Source organism: Muscardinus avellanarius (genome assembly GCF_963383645.1).
Source record: "Muscardinus avellanarius genome assembly, chromosome: 14".
Classification (NCBI taxonomy): Eukaryota; Metazoa; Chordata; class Mammalia; order Rodentia; family Gliridae; genus Muscardinus; species Muscardinus avellanarius.
The window spans coordinates 71,190,862-71,211,063 of record NC_137800.1 but is presented as its reverse complement, the minus strand read 5'-3'; the positions used below and the strand labels follow the sequence as shown (position 1 = coordinate 71,211,063).

The following is a 20,202-nucleotide window of genomic DNA, read 5'->3' as shown; positions in this document are numbered from 1 at the left end:
ACATCCTCCGTCGCCCATCCCGATCTTGCCTCCTTCTTAAAAGCAGCATAGTGATGACAAGAGCCCCCTGGATAACCCAGGATCACCTCCCTGCTCGTGGTTCCTCACCGTATCTCATTTTCACGGTCCCTTTGCTCTCTTAGATGGGAATAGTCACAGGCTCTGGGGACGAGGATGCTGACCTTTTGCCTGCCATACCAGGAAACTTCTTGACAGGTGTTTAGTCTTCTCCAGGTAAAAAGGCTGAAGTTGCATGTGTTCTCTTGGTGGATCTGTTTCGTAGACAGCTCAGGGGACTTTGCAGAAAATTGCTCCCTGTCCTGGGGTCACAGAGGGAAGGACAGAAGGACCTGGACTTTGAGGCAGGCCCAAGGCCTTGTAGGTGTCAAGGTACCAGTCTTTGGGGGATCTTTTTTTCAGCTTCAACAGGACTCAGAATCTTCTGGGAAAGGCCCCTGCCGTGCAGGTGCTGGTGCTGGGGTTCAGCTCTGTGTCTGCAGTGTGGCGCTCACTCTGAGAGGCACATTTGGAAGTACGTGAGCGCTCAGACCAGAGTTCAACTCCGGGCCTGACTGTTGGCTCTGAGGCCGGGCGCAGGCGAAAGGCATTCCTTCTAGCCTCGGTTCCCTCATCTGTAAGGTGGTGGCACACGTCGAACTTTGCAGGGACGATCCAAGAAAACACATTTAGCGCCGTGGCTGGCAAACAGCAGGTGCTCCGTAAAAGACACCAAATACTGATGATGACTTGCAGGAGTTTTGTCTGTCAGCTTTGCACATTGGGTGGTGTCTTCCTGGGTATTTAGATGGTTATTGAAAACTAACAGATGGAACATTTAAAGGCCATTCCACAGGCTCCCAAGTTCTTAAAACGGACTGCTGCAATTTTAGAAAGGGCAAGTGATAGGGAAATACTAAGAGAACCCCTACTGGGTTCAGATCACCGGTGTGAACAAACCGCAGCTCCCCCTGGCACTGCCCGGCGCCTCTGGGCCTGGGTAGGGACCTCGGCTCTTCATGCTCATAGCCGAGCACTAACTCAGGGGGAGGGAAGGTTCCTCTGTGGGAACCAAGACCAGGCAGGTCGTGAGGCCTTCACCCTCAGATGGGTTCTGGGCTCCACTGTACTCCACATAAGTTACCTTTAATAATGCGGATGTTACTGACCACATATTACTGATGAGGAAGCTAGAACCCTGAGGAGTTAACTCCCTTGACTGGGTTCACACAGGTGGTTTGGGGCTAGCCTGGCCTTTTTCCAACTTCCAAGCCAACCAGCCTGCAATCCCTCTTGTGTTCTAAGAAAAGAAGTACAGGTTCCCCTATCAATGGCAAGGCCATGATATATGACTTTTATCACGTGGTAGTTTATAGGCTCTTTATTGCAGATCCAGCGCCTCTTGGGAGAGGACTGTGCCAAAGGCCATGGCTGCCATGCGGTTGGATTTGCTCACCCCCTGTTTAATTGATCCTCACCCTCCCTTCTGCAACTTAGGCCCTTTCCGGTGCTATAACAAAACACCTGGGGCTGGGAAGTGCATAAAGATAACAGGGTTATTTGGCTCATGAGCTAGGCTTTACATCTGAGGGAGGGTGGTGCAGGATTCCATCATGCCACTCAGAATGGCACGCAAAACCGGAAGCTTATAATCTATTTCTCGAACTTTCCATGTAGTATTTGTGGACTGTGGTAGATCATGGGTAACTGGGACCATGGATAAGGGAGGATGCAGGGGGTTCTTTGGGGCAGGGTAAGTCAGGGTCATTGTGGCAAAGTCTCAAAAGAATATTAGTAACATAGATGAGAAAGGGGTGTCAGAAGTGTGTGTGTGTGTGTGTGTGTGTGTGTGTGTGTGTGTGTGTGTGTGTGTGGTACTGGGGATTGAACTCAGGGGCTTTCTACCTCTGAGCTACACTCTGTCTTTTTTAGTTTGAAACAGAATCTTGCAAAGTTGCTGAGGGTTTCACTACATTGCTGAGGCTGACCTCAAACCTGTGCTCCTCCTGTCTCAGCCTCCCAAGTACTGGCATTACAGGCATGTACCACCACACCTAGCTAGACATTTTTTAAAGATATGGCATGGCAAAGGACACACCCTTAGACAACTGTATACAGCATCTGACCAGAGCACCTCATTTGAATTTGGAGCAGGCCATTTGCAGCAAGTCCAGGTGCTGAGCTTTATGCTGAGTGGCCTCTCACACCAATATCCCACTCACTGGACTTTAATGTGCATGTGCACAGATGTGCGTGTATGGGGGCTGCACTTGCTTTCAGGCTTACTCCACAGTTGGTGGTGCTAATAGGAGGTGGTGGAACCTTTTAGAGGTGGGACCTAGCCATTGGTGCATGCCCTCAAAAGGGATAGTGGGACCTAGCTCCTTCCTCTTCCTTTCTTTTTCTCATCCCGTGAGGTTACTGAGATTATCAGCTTTGACCTGCCCCGTGTCCCCACCAGGCCCAAAGCAATGGGGCTGGTCAATCATGAAACCTCTAAGACTAAAACAAAATGAACCTTTTCTCTTTTTAAGTTTATGTCTGATATTTGTTATAGTAGCAGAAAACTGACTAACATACTGGCCTTTAAAAAATTATTTATTTATTTATTTATTTATTTATTTATTTATTGGTGGTACTGGGGTTCCTGGAAGCCCTTCTACCTCTGGGCTACACTCCTGGACCTATTTTATACTTTTTATTTGGAAACAGGGTCTCTTAAGCCAGCACAACTGGCTTTGAACCTGTGCGATCCTTCCGTCTCCGTCTCCTAAGCGCGGGGATTACGAGCGTGCACCACCACGCCCGGCCTAACATGCTGGCCTTTTGCATATGGATTGTTAGTTGTTTTTATTTTACTCTGTAAGCACTTTAACTTTCACTGAGTATGTTCTTTAGGTGAACAGTCCTAGAAGAGGGTGTGCACTGTTTTTCCGGGCACTGCATTTTACCTATACACCTACGCTGCTGTACTTAATAGTTACATTTTTTTAAATTCCTAAAATAGAAATTAACTTGCATCCAAAAGGTACTCTGTTATTCAGTAAATAATTTGGCCAATTCTACTCATAAAAGCCCCTGGCAACTGGGTTATCTCACTGACACTAAAAAAAAAAAAAAAAAAAAAAAAAAAGCAGGAAAATGCCTCCCTCTTGCAGAACTGTAAGATAGGATCCCACATTTCTAACTCCATCCCCAGCACATCAGCAGCCATCCCATAATGATAGTTTAAGGGAAGTTCCTGCCATCACCTCTTGCCCATTTTGAAAGACAGTGAGCTCCTTCACAGTTTTCAGTGGCATTTTTAGCTTGCTGATCTCATCTCCTATTTGTTAGGACCAGAGCCCATGGGAGCAGGTGCCTGGGTGGAATTTCGCCTGCCAGTCCTATCTTGAAATACCCGTACAGAAGACTAGCGCATGCCTGAGATTAGACAGTCAACCCACCTCCTCTGCTGTCCCCACAGCCAGTGGGTTGTAGCAGTTGCTAAGCAACCCGGTTATCTGTCTCAGCGCCCTGGTTGGTCAGCAAGTGCAGAAGATTGGCCTGCAGCTCCTGTTGGAGAATTCCAGCAGTGAGCAAACACAGGTTCACAGTGCAAGTACTTGTGTCCTAACAACTTAGGTGCTTGAAAAAAATAACATATAAATTGAAAGAGCCAAAAGGGTTTTATTTCATTCTTCAATAGTAGCAGCAACTTGAAATGGCATGTGAGTGCCTGTTAGGCACTGTGTAATTTCTCAGACTTGGAATCAGATAGAAGGTGGCCACCCTCATTTCTTTCCCAGCTTGGTTTTTGTCTCCTATTTGTTGTGTGTAGTCACAGCAACTGTCAAAAGCCTGGTTGGGGACCTGTATTCTAGGACATTCTGTACATCCCTAGCCCCCAGCCACAAATCCTTTAAAAGAAGAGTTATATTGGTCAATTCTTTGGTTTTGCTTCAGCATAATGCTTGGCTTTTTGTAGAGACTTTTTAGTACATGTTGGTAATTTACAATAAAAAACAGAACCTGGCGTGAGATACACAGAAGCCTCGTGAGCTGTGTCCCTAAGGAATGTTAAGTGTGGTCCAGTGTTGCAACTGTGAACTTTCTTGAGCAGGTGATTCCTATAGTGGCCACCAGATGTTGAGTATCATAATTGTGTTAGCTTTTCATTACTGTGACCAAAATACCAGACAAGAAAATTGTGGAGGAGGAAAAGTTTATTTTGGCTCCTGCTCTCAGAGGCTCAGTCCATGGTCAGCTGGCTGCAAGGCAGAAACATCATCTTTCGCCAACGAGGTCAATAGGTTTAATGAATTAATGAGGTCAGAGCCCTTATAACTCAATCATGGCCTAAAAACCCCACATCTAACCACGCTTTCAGCACGTGAGCTGTCGGAGGACATTCCAGGTCCAAACTGTGGCAACATTTCCCTTAAAAAGTTAAAATACAGGCAGGGGCTGCTTAATGATATAGATTAATTGTATGATCCTGTCCTTAAGTAATTTAATTTTTGTGTAGACATTATGTATAAAGTATACCTACGCAAACCTGGGTGATCTAGCCCAGTTTGTTCAATTGATGTAAGTAGAAGGCTCTAAAATAAGGATGAAGAGCAACAGTCCTTTTATTATTATTATTATTATTATTATTATTATCTACCATTATGGAGGTATTTGTGTGTGCTCCACTTTGGTACCAATTGGTTTGCACTAGCATCACACAAACATGGGAGTAGTGTGTGTGTGGAACTACAGTGTCACTAGGTGATAGGAATTCTTCAGCTCCATAATCACCTTATGGGATGACCGTTGCACATGTGGCTTGTTGTTGACTTTCTTTAGGTTGTGTATGACTGTTCTCTGCAGTGCCTCTGTGAGCTCACTGTGGGATCCCCAGGAACCCTGGATGCTGAGGTATTCAGGTCTCAGACACATTAGTTCTATGCACAGAAACTAATGGGAAAAAAAATCTAAGATCCAGACCTGGGTGCCCCCTCCCAAGGGTTTCAGTGGTTACACAAATATCCACAATTACGACCCAGTTCCTTTGCTGCCGTATTTTACCACTTTTGAAATTACAGTTAACGTTGCCACGTATCATAGTTGTGATGTGTAGAGATATGCGGAGCCAGCCTTTGTGAGTTCAAATCTCGGTTCCATGACTTTCCAGGGCGTGCATTCAGGCCTTGCTCTCGAGGGTTGGCTTTCAGGTGTATGAAATGGGAGTGATGGCAGCCTCTGGAGGGTGTTGGGAGGATTCGGGGAGACGCTTTGTGCAGTGCGCTTTGCCTAATGCCTGGTGGTCGAGGGTGCTTAAGTCAATATGTGTGGGTTGTTTTTTATTATTTTTACTGGGAGGTGGTGGTGGGAGTCAGTTAGCTATCAATTTGATTGAGCATGAAAAACCCTTCTTAGGAATGGTGGTCAAAGAGAAGAAGGTGGGAAAGGGATATGACCTCTCCATTGGGAAACAGAACAGACTACCCTGGGCCCCTGTCCTTGTTCTCTGTACCCAGTGCACCTTTAAAAGCATCTTTGGTGACCAAGCATCATGTGGACATCTCATCACAGGCTTGACTCAAGTCCTGTGCAGATCTGTTAGTGACTTTTCAGGAGCCCTAGCCTTACCTGTTCCAACACTGTACCCTGTAGAGCTCTCTTCCTGGGAACCAGTGAGCATCTCTTCATATGGAAGCATGCTTGGGTGTTCAGGGAACCGTGGCAGCACTGTTGGGACTCCGTCTCCAGGGGCTGGGACCTTTCCTATCCTGTATCTTAGCACCCACTAGAGCCTCAGTGTTCAGTGGAAGTGAAAGTATTAAAACTTAATTCCTAACTCACTTCCTCATCTGGAAAATGGGGCCCCGGCCACGGGATGTCAACAAGCAGAGGCCTTGAGCTCTCTAGCTTTTTAGGCTTTGAACAAAGTTTGCTGGGGCCAACACAGGTCCAGGTGTGCAAGTTTTCTGGGCATTCCTGCCAACTAGGCTTCTGCCTCAAAGCAGTCTGCATTGTTTGCAAATTGTCACAAAAGGAAAAAAAGCGTACTGTAACTCAGCTAGCTGGTGCCTGGGGCACTGTGACTGGTCTTTGTCACTAGGGAGCAGTTTTTGTTTTATTTTTTTAGTTTTGGGTAGCTGGGCTTACTGAAACCCTGTTTCACTCAGTATAGACTATCATCTGGTCCTGAAAGTTAATCACTTTCCCTTTAAGAGAAAAGGACCAGGAGATAAGGAATCTGGCCGCCTCAGGGCTGCAGAGGGAGCCCTGGATCTTTGATCAAGTGCTTTGTAAACACCTCCTCACTTCAGTTTTTGAGGTTCTAAGGTTTTGGGTACAGTTGGCAGAACATAATTATATCCTAAGAATCTTGAGCCAGGGAGGATGATAACACAGACCTATCAAAATGTCAGTTGCAACCCAGGATGAGGTTTTGTAATTTGGCAAGAGAGGTCTTAATTTGGAGTCTTCTATAGCTACTAGCTGGGCTTTCACTATATACCAGGAGCAGCTGATAAGATCCTCAGTTAAAGGCTCAGGCGACCTTTGCCCTACACTGGCCCAGCCTTACCTCCCTGTGTCCACCCCAGGCAGCCAGTTATGTCGGCAGAAGTCGGCCAGAGGCGGCAGAAGTCAGCCAGAGGCGTGTGTGGCATCGAGTGAACTTGACCTTGGCTAGGAGTGAACTTGACCTTGGCTAGCGCCCTCTGCCAGCACTCCGCCAGCCCTCCGTCATGATGCTCCCCCAGGCAGAACCTGTGGCTGCTGTTCTGCATTTCATTTCCATTCCTGAGAGCTCCAATAGGTTTGGCCCAGGGTTTCTTGGCAGAGTCCTGCAGGGTTGTTTTTAGCTTTATTTGCTACATCTCTGCAGTGACTTTGTTCTTGCAATGGGCTCTTCCCTTCTGGCGTTTTTTTCCTATGCGCTGTTCTTCATACTCTCAGCATCTTGGGAAGCCCGCAGGGCCAGAGAGCAGCTCGGTATCACAATGCCTTTTGCACAGAGGCAGGACTGGAACCCACCTAGGTTTCGAGTCTGTTCCTTCCCCGCCCTGACGCTGTTGTGCTCTTACTCCCTGTCACTGACTGGTTTTGAATTCTTGTAGCTCTAAGAGCTGACCTGGGCAGCTGAGACATGGTCCAGATGGCACCAGGGACCCCATCTGGCCTGGATGGAGCTGCATGGAGTGGACTAGCATTGGGTGACAAAAGCCAGCATCAGTATCAGCGTGGCCACATTCTGGAAATTAGATGTTGCTACTTGGTGCTGGTAAATCTCCATCTTTTTCTCTCTTGTGTACCAGGCCCAGTGGGTGTCCCTGATTGGGTAAATCCAGGTGTGTGCCCAGGTTTTTGCTGCTGGAAAAGCAAGCCACTGGCTTGGCTTCTACAGTGGCAGAAGCTGGACCTCTCATGAGGAGACTCTCTGGTGGAGAGTTTGCCATGTACCACAAGGAGACCCAAGGGCTGGGCAGGTTCCCTAAGCCACAAACATCCAATGTCCGTCCATCCTCCACCCTCCCCAGTAAGAGCGCCCAGGGACTGGCTCTAGGTTACCTGTCAGTGTCCAAGCATCAGCACCTTCCCACCACCCCCAAGCCTTGAGGTAATGATGTGGGTGAAGGTGCTTGGGAAATTGCAAGTTAATGATCTCTCCTACCTGTCCTAGGGGAATCCCTGAGCCTGGTTCGCCTGGGGCTGTTCTTTGGCCATTCTGCTGCTGGAGGTGAAGGCTGTAAAGCAGCACACTGGGTTCTCATGGCCCATGCACTTTCCCTCCCCTTTGAAGAATGAAGATCCTCTGAGAAGCCTGGGACACTGGGGCTGCTTCCCTTTCATGGCAGGTTTTGGCCCGTTTAGGTGTCTTCGTCCCCCTGTTCCTGGGCTCTCCAAGGTGTGTTATGAAACTCCAGGTGGCTTTCCTGCTGGCGCCCTCCTTTCATGAAAGCAAAGCACGCAGCAAGGCCACCGCCACCCAGTCTCTTTGGCCAAGATGGCAGGTACCCACTGCAGGAGGTGGGAGCCCTCGGAAGGCTTCCTTCTATCCTGCTGTGGCAACACCGATACCACAATGGCCAGTTTCTCCAACCACCCTCCTTCCTGATAATAATCTTCCAGTTGCTCTGTGGCTGCTTCACTGTCCGGATGTGGAGCAACTAGATGGCTGTCCTTGAGGGGAGCGACCTCAGTTCTGTCTGGCTTACTGCTCTTCCCACTGTGAGTCTAGACCTGCTCTCCCTCCACCACCATCCCTGATCACTGCCCAGCATGACCCTGGGCCCCCGGGATGGGGCTTCTTTTATTCACTCCTCCAGTAGCTCTGAAGCTCAGTCATTTAACTCTGCACACGTCCTTCTGCTTGTAGCTGTTCTCTGGTTGGAGGGCTTGGGGATTAGAGTGTGTAAAGTGCAGCCTGGACCTGCTGCATAGCGCCCTTCTTGGGCAGTTGTAATCTCTAAACCTCAGTTTTCCTATTCTGCATAAATCCGGTTAATGGCACCAATGGAGTGCTTAAAGGGTCCCATGATGCCTAGTGGGAACCTAACAATTTTAGCACCTTTTCTTGCTCTGCACCTGTTACTACTGCCTAGGACAGCCCAGAGTTGGGGACAATCTCCTTGGTAACAAGGAAACTAAGAATAGATTTTCAAAACTCTAGAGGATCTTGCTGATCTTTTTTTTTTTTTTTTTTTTTTCGATACTGGGAATGGAACCCAGGGGCATTCTACCTGCAAGCTACACCCCCAGCCCTATTTTTTATTCTTTAGTTTGAAGCAGGGTCTCAACTGAGTTGTAAAGGGCCTCACTAAGTAGCTGATGCTGTCTTTAAGCCGCCATCCTCCTGACTCAGCCTCCCAAATGCTGGGATTACAAGCATGCACCACCATGCCTGGCTTTGAAACTTTGTTTTTGATGGAGTGAAAACACCTGAGAGATGGAGGGAGGGAGGGAGGGAGGGAGGGAGGGAGGGAGGGAGAGAGAGAGAGAGAGAGAGAGAGAGAGAGAGAGAGAGAGAGAGGGAAGCAAAAGGAGGATTGAAATGGAGAGCCACATGTCTGTACTTTGTGTTGGAGACTCCTTGGTGGGGGTTTCTAGAGCAGGGGCAGGCAGGTAATGCCAATGAACAGGCCAGGGGAGTTGCTGGTAGAATTCTAAGATGACATTCACCCCCTGGTGGCACTCCCATGACTAGCTCTGTGGCACAAAGACCATCCCAGTGGCCTGATCTCATCACAGGCACTCATTAAAGGTGGAAAGTTCCTCTAGCCAGTGGCGCCAGAGGAAGTTGGAGAGATGCCCAGTGTGAGAAGGGTTTGACTCCCATATTCTGTCGCTGGCTGGAGGCAGCAGGGTACAGGGCTGCAGCTGGACTGTTACTAAGGAAACAGGGACCTTGGAACCACGGCCACAAGGACCCAAATTCGGCCAATAATCCCAGTGAGCTTGGAAGCAGAGTCTTTCCCAGAATAGCTTCGCAAAACCCTAATCAGGGACCCAGATGAGCCCCCCTGGACTTCAGGTGGCAAGTACGTATTAGTTGAAGCTGCCCTGTTTGTGCTAGTTTAATACCATAGTAATAGAGAACTAGTATAGCTGTGCATTAGGGACTGGTGGGGACTGCGGTGTGTGGCAGATGCATGTGCCATCTGATCACAGAAGCCTGATATGGCAGAGACAGCAAATGTTTGTATCTTTTTATTTTTCAAAAAAAGAGAGGCAACAGAGTCACACTGTATGAGATATCACACAGTGAAAAAACACACATCTGGTAAATAAAGACTTGTGATCTCATACCCAAAGTATCACCCTCTTTTTTTTTTTTTTTTGGTGGTACTGGGGTTCCTGGAAGCCCTTCTACCTCCGGGCTTCACTCCCAGACCTATTTTTTATATTTTCTTTATTTGAAAACAGGGTCTCTTAAGCCAGCAAGGCTGGCTCCGTACCAGAGCGATACTCCTGTCTCTGCCTCCCAAGTGCGGGGATTACAAGCGTGCACCGCCACGACCGGCTAAAGTATCACTCTCTTGAATGGAGAGTTTCCTATTTTTTTTTTCCTAAGATGTTACCTGGTTTGAAGTCTGTTGTCTTTCATACCGTAAGCACAGAGAGGATGGCGTTTCTCTTGAAAATGTACCTTGGCAATCAACAATTAAGCACCAGAGTTTTGTTGACGATTGTGTGAGGCTTTGAGAAATGACCTGAGACTCTTGCCCTTTTGAATGTGTGATTGGAATTCATCCTATGCTTAGGAAGAAAAAGGGTGGATTTCCTTGTTTCTTAACAGCCAAGCTGGTGGCCATTTTAGGCCACCATCCTTCCAGGTTGGCAAATGGAATTCTTTTTTTTTTTTTTTTTTTTTTTTTTGCAGGTCTGGGGATGGAACCCAGGGGCATTTGACCTCTGAGCTACACCCCCTGCCCTATTCTTTATTCTTTATTTTGAAACAGGGTCTCACTCTCACTGAGTTGCACAGGGCCTCACTAAGTAGCTGAGGCTGTCAGCGAACCACGATCCTACAGGTCTCAGCCTCCCAAATGCTGGGATTACAAGCGTGCGCCACCACGCCTGGCTTGGCAAATGGAATTCTAATCCAACCCAGTAATTCATACAGCCCCACCATTTCCACTTGAAGCACCACCACCCCGTTGGTTGACTCTGATGGACCAGCAGTTCAGAATTCTGCCCTTTTGCCCCCTCCACTCCAGAAGGTAGCTACTTCTATGGGGAAAGGTGGCCTGTGTGGCTCTAGTTGTGTTCTTTAGGTCCGACTGGTGCCCTGTGAGTCCTGGCCTGTCTGGGTGTGGAATGGTAGCACAGGCTCAAGAGTGGCTGTTCCCCTGGGTAATGACCACCGGGTATAGTAGGTATCATATAGCTATTTGGGACCAACACAGAACTCAACTGCTAACGTTCTCGGTCCTTAGTCCCCAGTGATGGCCACTGTCATCACTGCACCTAGCCTCTGTCCTCATTGGCCCTGCCGCCACCTCCAGGCAGGAAGAACGCCTCAGGCCAGCCTACCTGGGGAGCTGGCCACTGGCCCAGGAGGGTGGTACCCCCTGCATATCTACCTGCTGTTTCTCAGCAGTGGTCTCTGGCTCTCCAGGGCTGGAAACAGCAACCGTGCCTTCCTCTGCTATCCTGGGAATGCCCAGCCTGGAAGGAGCTGGCTACTGACTTCCCAATCTCACAAGTTTATTCTCAGCTGTACATAACCCATAGGGATGGAGCCGTGTGGGATTTCCCAGTCAAGAAACTAAGATTGGTTAGTGTTTCTGGGATACAGATGGGAGAGGCTCCATTACAAGATGATGCTAAGACACATGAAACAACCTGAGAAAATTCAAGAACGGATCTGCGTGGGTATGCAAAGAGAGGTTTGGAGCAACAGGATGGACCGCACAGGGGCTGGGGGGACAAGGGCCCCCTTGAGGGTGGGCTAGAGGAGAAAAGAGCTGTTGAGCACAAAATATGGAGACCTGTCACGCTAACTTTGAAGCTCTGCTGGCTGGGGAGCTTCCCTCAGGGGAAAGCACTACGGGCCTCCACAAAGGAGCTGAATGTGGGTCGCCCTGACCCATTTCCAATCTCGAGTTCAAAATGAGGATGGAAACTTCAAGGGGTTGCACTGGACTTCAGATGCTGCCCGGCTGAGCACCAGGCCCCCACCCTCTCTGCCCTGGTTCCTGGCGCTCACCACGGTCACACAGCTCTCTTCTGGGCCCTCCCTCGGCGCCACGTGCTGCCGACACTGCGTCTGTGTGGTGGCAAGAATGGGAACACAGCGTAGGGTGTGTCATTCTCTGGGTGACACGGGTGCAAAGAATTACCTGGCCGGCCTTAAGACAGGGTGGTCAGAAGGCAGTGAAGGGGGTGTCTGAAGCATCGAGCCAGGGGACTGGGGTCAAGCTGCTTGTGGGGACAGTGGCAGCACTGTCTCGTGGGGTTGTAGAGACTGAAACGTGGAAATGCATATACAATACTCAGCTCTGGTCACACAAAGTGCTCGATGGTTGCTATGTTACATTGCATCATTATTACTGTGAACAGATCGATGTAGTCGTTTGAGTTGGGAAGTTGTATTTGTCTCATGGGGATGAAGATCAGGGATAGAACCTCCCCAGTGGGGTTCTCCACCCCGACCCCCAGTTTATATGAAGTAGGGGTTGACAGCAGAGTGGGATTAGATGACTCATCCCTGCCAATGTCACCAATCTCTTACAGTAAGTATGAAAAAAAGGTGTGTGTGTGTGTTGTGTGTGTGTATGTGTTGTGTGTGTGTGAAGAAGCAAAGGAAAATTAACTCAATGGAGCTGGACCACATGGAGCGCTGCAGGAAGGGAGCAAAGCTAATCGAATGTCCCCCTCCCCGTCTCAGGATGGAAAGAGTACATGTAACCCTGTCTGTTCCTACACAGTACTTAGCTCTGCTGGAACCAGAGATTTGTCTTTGACTTGTCTGTGTATGTGTTTGTCACTCTCCACCACGCCCGGCTTTATTTTTCATATTTTTTAAACAGGGTTTTGCTAGGTTGCTGGGAGTCTTGCTGCATGCTGAGGCTGTCCTCGAACTATGATCCCCTTGTCTCAGTCTCCCAAGTACTGGGATTACAGATGCGCACCACCACGCCTGGATGTTTAGGCCATTTGTCTACACTGGGACATCTTCTGAATGATGACTCGAACATCTACTGGGTAGGCAAACTCTGACACATGCTTCAGAACCCAACTGAGACGTCAGCTCTCCAGCTGGTTGGGCTCCTCTGCTACACTGTGAGCTCCTAATCACCTTTCTTCCTTATTTTTTGGGTCTCAGCACCTAAGCATGTTGAAGGAGCAGAGTATAAACAAAGAAAACAAGTTTCTTGCTTGAAATGCAAAGAAGGAGCTCTTTTTACTCTTTATAAATGGCAGGAAAAATTGGATAGTATTTCTGTGTGTGTGTGTGTGTGTGTGTGTGTGTGCGCGCGCGCGCGCGCATGCATGTGTGTGTGGGGGGTGGGAGGGCAGTGATTCTGCCAGTTTGTTGGAACAGCTGCAGCCATCCTAGAAAAGCAGCATCCCTTTTTGGCTTCCAGAAGATCAGGGCTGTCAACACATGGAATGATCACAGGGAACCTGTGGGAAAGTAGCAGTGGCCTCAAAGATTACCACCCTGATCAGATAAGGGAGTGTGTAATTGGAAATGTGCTGGCAGGGAGGGATGCTTTGAAGTCTCAGGCTGCTTATGTTAAAAATGGCTTTGGTCTCTACCTGATCAGCACCTGCTCTGTTGGGGGAGAGCCTGTGTCTTTTTCTACAGGTGCCAGTGGGAAATCCCTTGCCCAGGGTCCCTGAGGGTAACACCTGTACCCAATGTGAGAACCCAGGTGTGTCCTGGTGGTGACGACAGCCACAGCTGGGGGACCCTGAGCTCGGAGCATGCAAGGGAGCCACTGCTTAAAGGAGGCTGTAGGGTCTCTTGGTTGGAAAACTCTTCTTCTCTCTAACACTGACTCCTCATTTTAGTTCAGCTACAGAAAACACTCCACGTGCTTTGGAGGAAGCCAAGTCTCTATTTCCCCCAGTGAGGGCCCTCAGGAGGGTGGTAAAGCTGCTTCTGAAATTATTTGAAAGCACCCCAAAGAGAGCAGGCACCCTTGCCTTGCTAAGAGCACTTTCCCCTTCCAGAAGTTTCCCGTGTCACTCACATTGCTCCCAAACTCAGCCCCACGGATGCATGGGAAGGTATCTATCTCTTTGATGGCCAGGTTGTTCACTTTATTTGATGATAAAGGGCTCTTATCTTGAAAATTAAAGTTGGTTCACACCCAGAACCCCCTCCTCAAAAAGACCCAGCTTAAGTTCCCCATGCCCTTGCAAAGGGGTGAAAGGTCTGTGCAAAGGAGGGTTATGACGGGTTCCTCAGAAGACCAAGGCAGTCCCTTGTGCTCTCTGCCATCCACCCATGACCACACTACCACGTGGACAGACACTTAGTGCACTGAGCTGAGCATGGTGGATAGGATTTGTGATGACTCCGTCCCTGGGTAGAAGCCACAGGTCAGCCACCACCTGGTATAGCACCAGCACGCCCAGCAAGCTCTTCTGCCCACCGCCACCACTGTGAGCACCAGAGGCTAGGCTGAAACTCTCCTACTGGGGCTTGGCAAAGCACGGAACACTCTTTCTCAGGCATTTCTTGTGTTCCCTGCTTTCTGTTTTGCAACGACTGTGTGTTGGGAGTGAAATGGAATCCATATGCTTCAAGTGCTTTCGCTTAATTCTCTGCAGCATGATTTTCTGTAAGCTTGTTTAAAGTCTGTAAGGTTTTGATCTTAAGTCTTGGAAGGAGAGCACCATATTTTGCTGCACGAGGCTGCAAACCTAAAGCTTGTGCGCCTAGTGTGGTGCGCCGGGAGACGTGTGAGTGCGGGGTCTTTCGGCTAAAGATGTCCACCGGGAGTGAGAAAACATGGACTGTCACCCCAGGCTGCAAGGGGAGACCAGTGCAATCTTTTTCCCTCACAGAGAGATTCTGAAAAACTGTGCAGCATAATCTGAGCCTGTAAAGCTTGCAAAAGTCAGGTCCATGAGAGCTGGGACCTTCCGGACACCCGAGACTGTGGAGGGCCTTTTTTTCCATCTTTGTGAGTGCTGTCCTTCAAAGGTCCTGTCTCATTTGAGTTTCTAAAGAGCCTTGTAAGCCAAGTGTGTGGTGCACGCTTATAATCAGGAGGGTTACAGGTTCAAGGCTAGCCTCAGCAACATTACAAGACCCTGCTTCAAAATAAAAAATAGGGCTAAGGGTCTAGCTCAGAGGTAGAGTGCCACTGAGTTCAATCCCCAGTACCCCCAAAACAAAGCCTAGTAACCTAGTACATTTTTTCCTGATTATAACATTAAAAACTACAAAAAAATGTTGTGAAGAAAGTAAAAGTATTGGGGCTGGGGGTGTAGCTCAGTGGTAGAACATCTGCTTGGCATGCACAAGGCCTTCGGTTCCATCTCTAGCATGAATGAAAGGAAGAAAAAGGGAGGAAGAAAGGATTGAAGGAAGGAAAGAGAGAGGGAGAGCGAGAAAGAGTCAGTCATAACACCACTAATCAGCATTAACCAGTATAAACATTTTGAGGTATTCCCTTCTAGCATTTTTTTCCTTTTGTGTCCTTAATGAGAGTTGAGGTCATAGTATGTCTATGAATCGAGCCCTTTTCTTCTAACATGACATCATAATCATCCATCTTCCCACTGAACAGTCTTTATGGGCATCATAGTCTCTGGCTGCATAACATTCTATTATGTGGCTCTTCCCCAGTCTTCTTGCCCATTCTTGTACTGCTGGGCATTTGCATTGCTCTTTTCTCTTTAATTAGTAGTGTGGTTGAAGCAGCATCTTTGGGCATGAGACTTAGCTGGGTTATGATGGAGTTCTAGAAATTCTTCTGATGTTTGACAATATTGTGTGTTAAGATCCGTCTTTATAAGTTTGGAGGTCACAAAACACAGGTTACAGTGTTTGCTGCACTCTACAGGACTTGGTCTTTATCCTTAAGGGACTTACTGGATGCTGTGGAGCCACAACATATATAAAAAAGCTAAAGAGAGAAAGAGAGAAAGATGCACCTGTCTGTGGGAATCTGTGCATAAGTTTTAGGGTGAGAAGAGTTTTGTGTGTATGTTTTTCATTTCCTAGAGCATTTCTGTGTATATTCTTCTTACGTCTCCACAGAGCTGCCAAGAATTACACACTCAATGACTGGGGTGTGTGAGGAAGAGGAGGAGGAGATGGATGGATTATTTTTCTCTATAGTAGAAGAATAAACTTTTAGAAAAGTGTTATTCATATGACCAATAGAGTAAACTAGGGAGATGGCAGTCAGGTGTCCTGGTTTGGGGGACCTTGAGGTGTAGGATGTACCAGAGGCCAGAGCCCGTACACAACAGGTGTGAGGCGGTATTTGTCACCTGTTCCTAGAGTGACCTACAGATTTGTTTACATATAAATCTGTTCCAGGAACTTGAGACCGATGCCTATAAGATGGTGTTTGCCAGAATGTTCTGTTATGCAGGTGCATGGCACTTCGGGTGGTACAAACCAAAATTGCCCCCAAATTGCCTCAGTCCTCACCTGGTTGCTAGGAGTTCAAAGGGTTTCTGACTGCACATGCGTGGTCATGAGGAGGACCAACCCAGCTCTGCCAAAATGCAGAAGGCAAGGGGATGTGGTTGTTCCTTGGGCTTCAGGATTCATTAAGGGACAGAACTAGATGTGTACGTAGCACTCCATGACTATCGTTCTTTTCCAATTTGCCCTGATTACACCTACTTTTTAGCTACTTCCAATGGGAATAAAAAGGAGAGCATGTGCCAGGCTGCAGCCTCATCCTGACACCCCCATGGGTCAGACATCTGCAATTGTAGGACTTTCCCCAACCCCATCTCAGCTCGGCTCTTTTATTATTTTTTTATTTTTATTTTTTGGTGATACTGGGGTTCCTAGAAACCCTTCTACCTCCAGGCTACACTCCCAGACCTATTTTTTATACTTTTTTATTTGGAAACAGGGTCTCTTAAGCCAGTGCAGCTGGCTTCGAACCTGTGCGATCCTCCTATCTCCGCCTCCCAAGCACGGGGATTACAGGCATGCACCGCCACGCCCAACAGCTCAGCTCTTTTAAAAAGTTCAAAGATTTTGTCAATCAAAAATCCACAGTCCGCTGGACGTGATGCCACACATGTCTATAATCCCAGTACTAGGGAGGCTGAGACAGGAGGATCATAAGTTTGAGGACAGCCTCATCAAGTAGTGAGACTTTCATCGCAGTGAGACCCTGTTTCAAAATGAAAATAAAATAAAGCTGGGGGTGTAGCTCAGAGGTAGAATGCCCCTGGATTTAACTCTTAGTAAAACACACACACACACACACACACTCACACACAGAGTCCACAGTCAGAACCAGTGTGTGTGTGTGTGTGGGGGATTTTGTCAATTAAAAGTCCGCAGTACCAGCGGGACTGGGGCAAGGCTGCTTCTTCATGGCATTTTCCTTAGGAACTTTACCCCATCTGCTGCTACAGGACCTAGGTCCCCGTTTGCAGGCTGCACCACAGGGCGCTGCCCCAGGCAGGACTACTTCTCCACTCAATACTCCTCCACTCTCCATCTTTTTACTTGGCATCTATCTTATCTGGCTTGCTAACAAACCTGCTCAGTTTTTTTTTTTTTTTTTTTTTTTTTTGTTGCAATTGGCTGTTTCTCTGGGCTCAGTGGGTTTTTTCTTCCCTGGCTCTTGGCTTCTACAGGATAAATCCCTTGCCACCCCCTGTCACTCTCCTTCCTTTGCTCCTTTGCTCCAGACCCAGAACCATTTAGTCCCCTCAAGGGCTCCAGGAGGCATTTTGCAGCTCCCTGTAATTTATATACCCATTAAAGACATCCCAGCAGACGAATTCTTATTTGGCCTCAGCTCCACTGGCCAAAAGCAACAAACCCCACCCTGAGGCAATGGGGTGGGGGAGGAACCGGGCACTGCCCACCTCTCTGATGAATATCGGCTCTTTATGGGAAGAGAGAAACATTAAACAAAGAATCCCTGAGCACTACTGGCCCTAATCCAGTATGCAAAATAAACGAGCAAGATAACATATAATCCTGGGTGTGGGGAAGGAAGAGAGTCCAGAACTTATACTTTCAAAGGCTTGTATTAAGAAATTCATCCTCAAATGTAATCAGTCCTGGGCTAGAATTCAAGCTATAGATCCCCATTCTATCCAAATACTGTTCTCTATATGTAAGATATTTTAATAAGAGTACATTTTAAATAAAAATATCTTACATATAAAAGAAAACAGACATTATATACTATCATTTTAACAAAAACATTTGTGTAAAATGATATGCCTTAAGACCATCTTATATGTAAATTATTTTAATATAAAATATTTTATAAGCCGGGCCTGGTGGTGCACACTTATGATCCCAGCATTTGGGAGGCTGAAACAGGAGGATTGCAGTTTGCAGACAGCCTCAGCTACTACTTAGGCCCTTTGCAACCCAATGAGACCCCGTTTCAAAATAAAGAATAAAAAATAGGGTTAGGGGTGCAGTTCAGAGGTCAAATGCCCCTGGGTTCCATCCCCATAAGCAAAATGTATTTGTTATAGAAAAACAGTATTTTATAAAATATGCAATGTTACAAAGATTTATATAAGTATCAAGTACATCACTTTATGTTGACAAACATTTACAATATTTCTAAAAATTTAGTCTCTAATAAACCTATATAATGTAGCTATCATAACAAATATATTGGTTACTTAAGTCAATATTGCTGGCGTGGCACTAAAATTTAAAGAGACACTGTGTTTGTCTATAAATAAAAGGTGTTATGAAATATTTTTAAATTTTTTTTATGTGGAACATATTGAAAATGACATACATTCAGACTGTGCTTGGTGCCCCCTACCTCCCCATTTCCCCTCTCCCCAATGAGTGTCCAGGTCAACCATGCTATATTTATATTTTTACACAAATTCGGATGTACTCCATCATTAATCAACCTCAGCCTTCTTCCTCTCCCACCCTTCCATTCTAGTTTTGGTGAGGTTTCTCCTCCATTGTCTGGGGTCCCTCTGGTATCCCTAATACCCCCTAGTTTGGGCATATTAGAGGAAACATAAGTCCAGTCTCTTTCTGTGCTTGGCTGATCTCGCTTAACATAATATTCTCCAGGTCTTTCCATCTTCTTTGCGAATGACATGATTTTGTTCTTCATAGCTGAATAGAATTCCATTGTATATTTCCCATACAACTGGCTGGGGGCCCTCTGCTCGGGTGTGGCTCCCGCTCTGGCGGACACAGCGCCCCCTGGCGCCCCCTCCAGGCCGCGCGCTGACCTGCTGTGCTTGTTCTGCCCACAGGCATTGGCAAGAATGTCATCTGCGACCGCACGGCCACGCCGCTGGACGCCTTCCGCATGACATCCGCCGCCCACTACTACCCCAAGCTCATGAGCATCATGGGCAACGTGCTGCGCTTCCTGCCGGCCTTCGTGCGCATGAAGCAGCTGATCCAGGAGGGCTACGTGGGCGAGCTGCTGGTGTGCGAGGTCCAGGTGCACAGCGGCAGCCTGCTGGGCAAGAAGTACAACTGGAGCTGCGACGACCTGATGGGCGGCGGCGGGCTGCACTCGGTGGGCACCTACATCATCGACCTGCTCACCTTCCTCACCGGCCAGAAGGCCGTCAAGGTCCACGGGCTGCTCAAGACCTTCGTCAAGCAGACGGACCACATCAAGGGCATCCGCCAGATCACCAGCGACGACTTCTGCACCTTCCAGATGGTGCTGGAGGGCGGGGTGTGCTGCACTGTCACCCTCAACTTCAACGTGCCCGGCGAGTTCAAGCAGGACGTGACGGTGGTGGGCTCTGCCGGGCGCCTGCTGGCCGTGGGCACCGACCTGTATGGGCAGCGCAACAGCGCCCCGGAGCGGGAGCTGCTGCTGCAGGACGCCACACCGGTGAACAACTCCCTGCTGCCCGAGAAGGCCTTCAGCGACATCCCCTCACCCTACCTGCGCGGTACCATGAAGATGATGCAGGCCGTGCGCCAGGCCTTCCAGGACCAGGACGACCGGCGCACGTGGGATGGGCGGCCGCTCACCATGGCTGCCACCTTCGACGACTGCCTGTATGCGCTGTGCGTGGTGGACACCATCAAGAGGTCCAGCCAGACGGGGGAGTGGCAGAACATCGCCATCATGACCGAGGAGCCGGAGCTGAGCCCCGCCTACCTGATTAGCGAGGCCATGCGCCGCAGCCGCATGTCCCTGTACTGTTAGTGCGTGGACCCAGGACCTGGAGGGCGTAGACCTTCTGCTGGGGCCCGGAGAAGGGGAAATGCACAGGGGACAGGGTGATGGTGGGGAGTAGGCGAACCCCAGCTTTAGGAAAGAGACCCCAGTCAAGAGCGGTGTGGGCTGGGCTCACAGTCTCGGGGTGTCCTGGGGGCCTGCATACACTAGGTGTTGCGTGCTGTGTATCTGCATGGAGGCAGGAGGTTTAGCTGCCTCTGCTGTCCTTTACTGTGAGATGCAAGGAGGGGTTGCATCCCTCCCTACTTCATTCACCCACGCACCTGTGGCCTCCTTTGCAGGCGTCGGCCCTACAGGGTTAGGGCACTTGTTCTTAGAAGGCAACCCCGGTGGGAGCTAGGCTCTCCCAGCACGGCCATGG

At 48.5% G+C, this 20,202-nt stretch overlaps 1 protein-coding gene across 1 annotated transcript in view; it reads left to right on the top strand.

The window, feature by feature from the left end:
* The window catches only part of GFOD1 (Gfo/Idh/MocA-like oxidoreductase domain containing 1), a gene marked incomplete at both ends in the record, with an annotated part of 98,927 nt that extends 79,119 nt beyond the window's left edge, over positions 1–19,808 (top strand). Inside the window, one exon of the mRNA XM_080710644.1 lies at positions 18,889–19,808. Within this exon, the coding sequence (XP_080566770.1) occupies positions 18,889–19,808 (920 nt within the window). The remainder of the gene's footprint in view (positions 1–18,888) is intronic.
* Between the last annotated feature and the right edge of the window lie 394 nt (positions 19,809–20,202).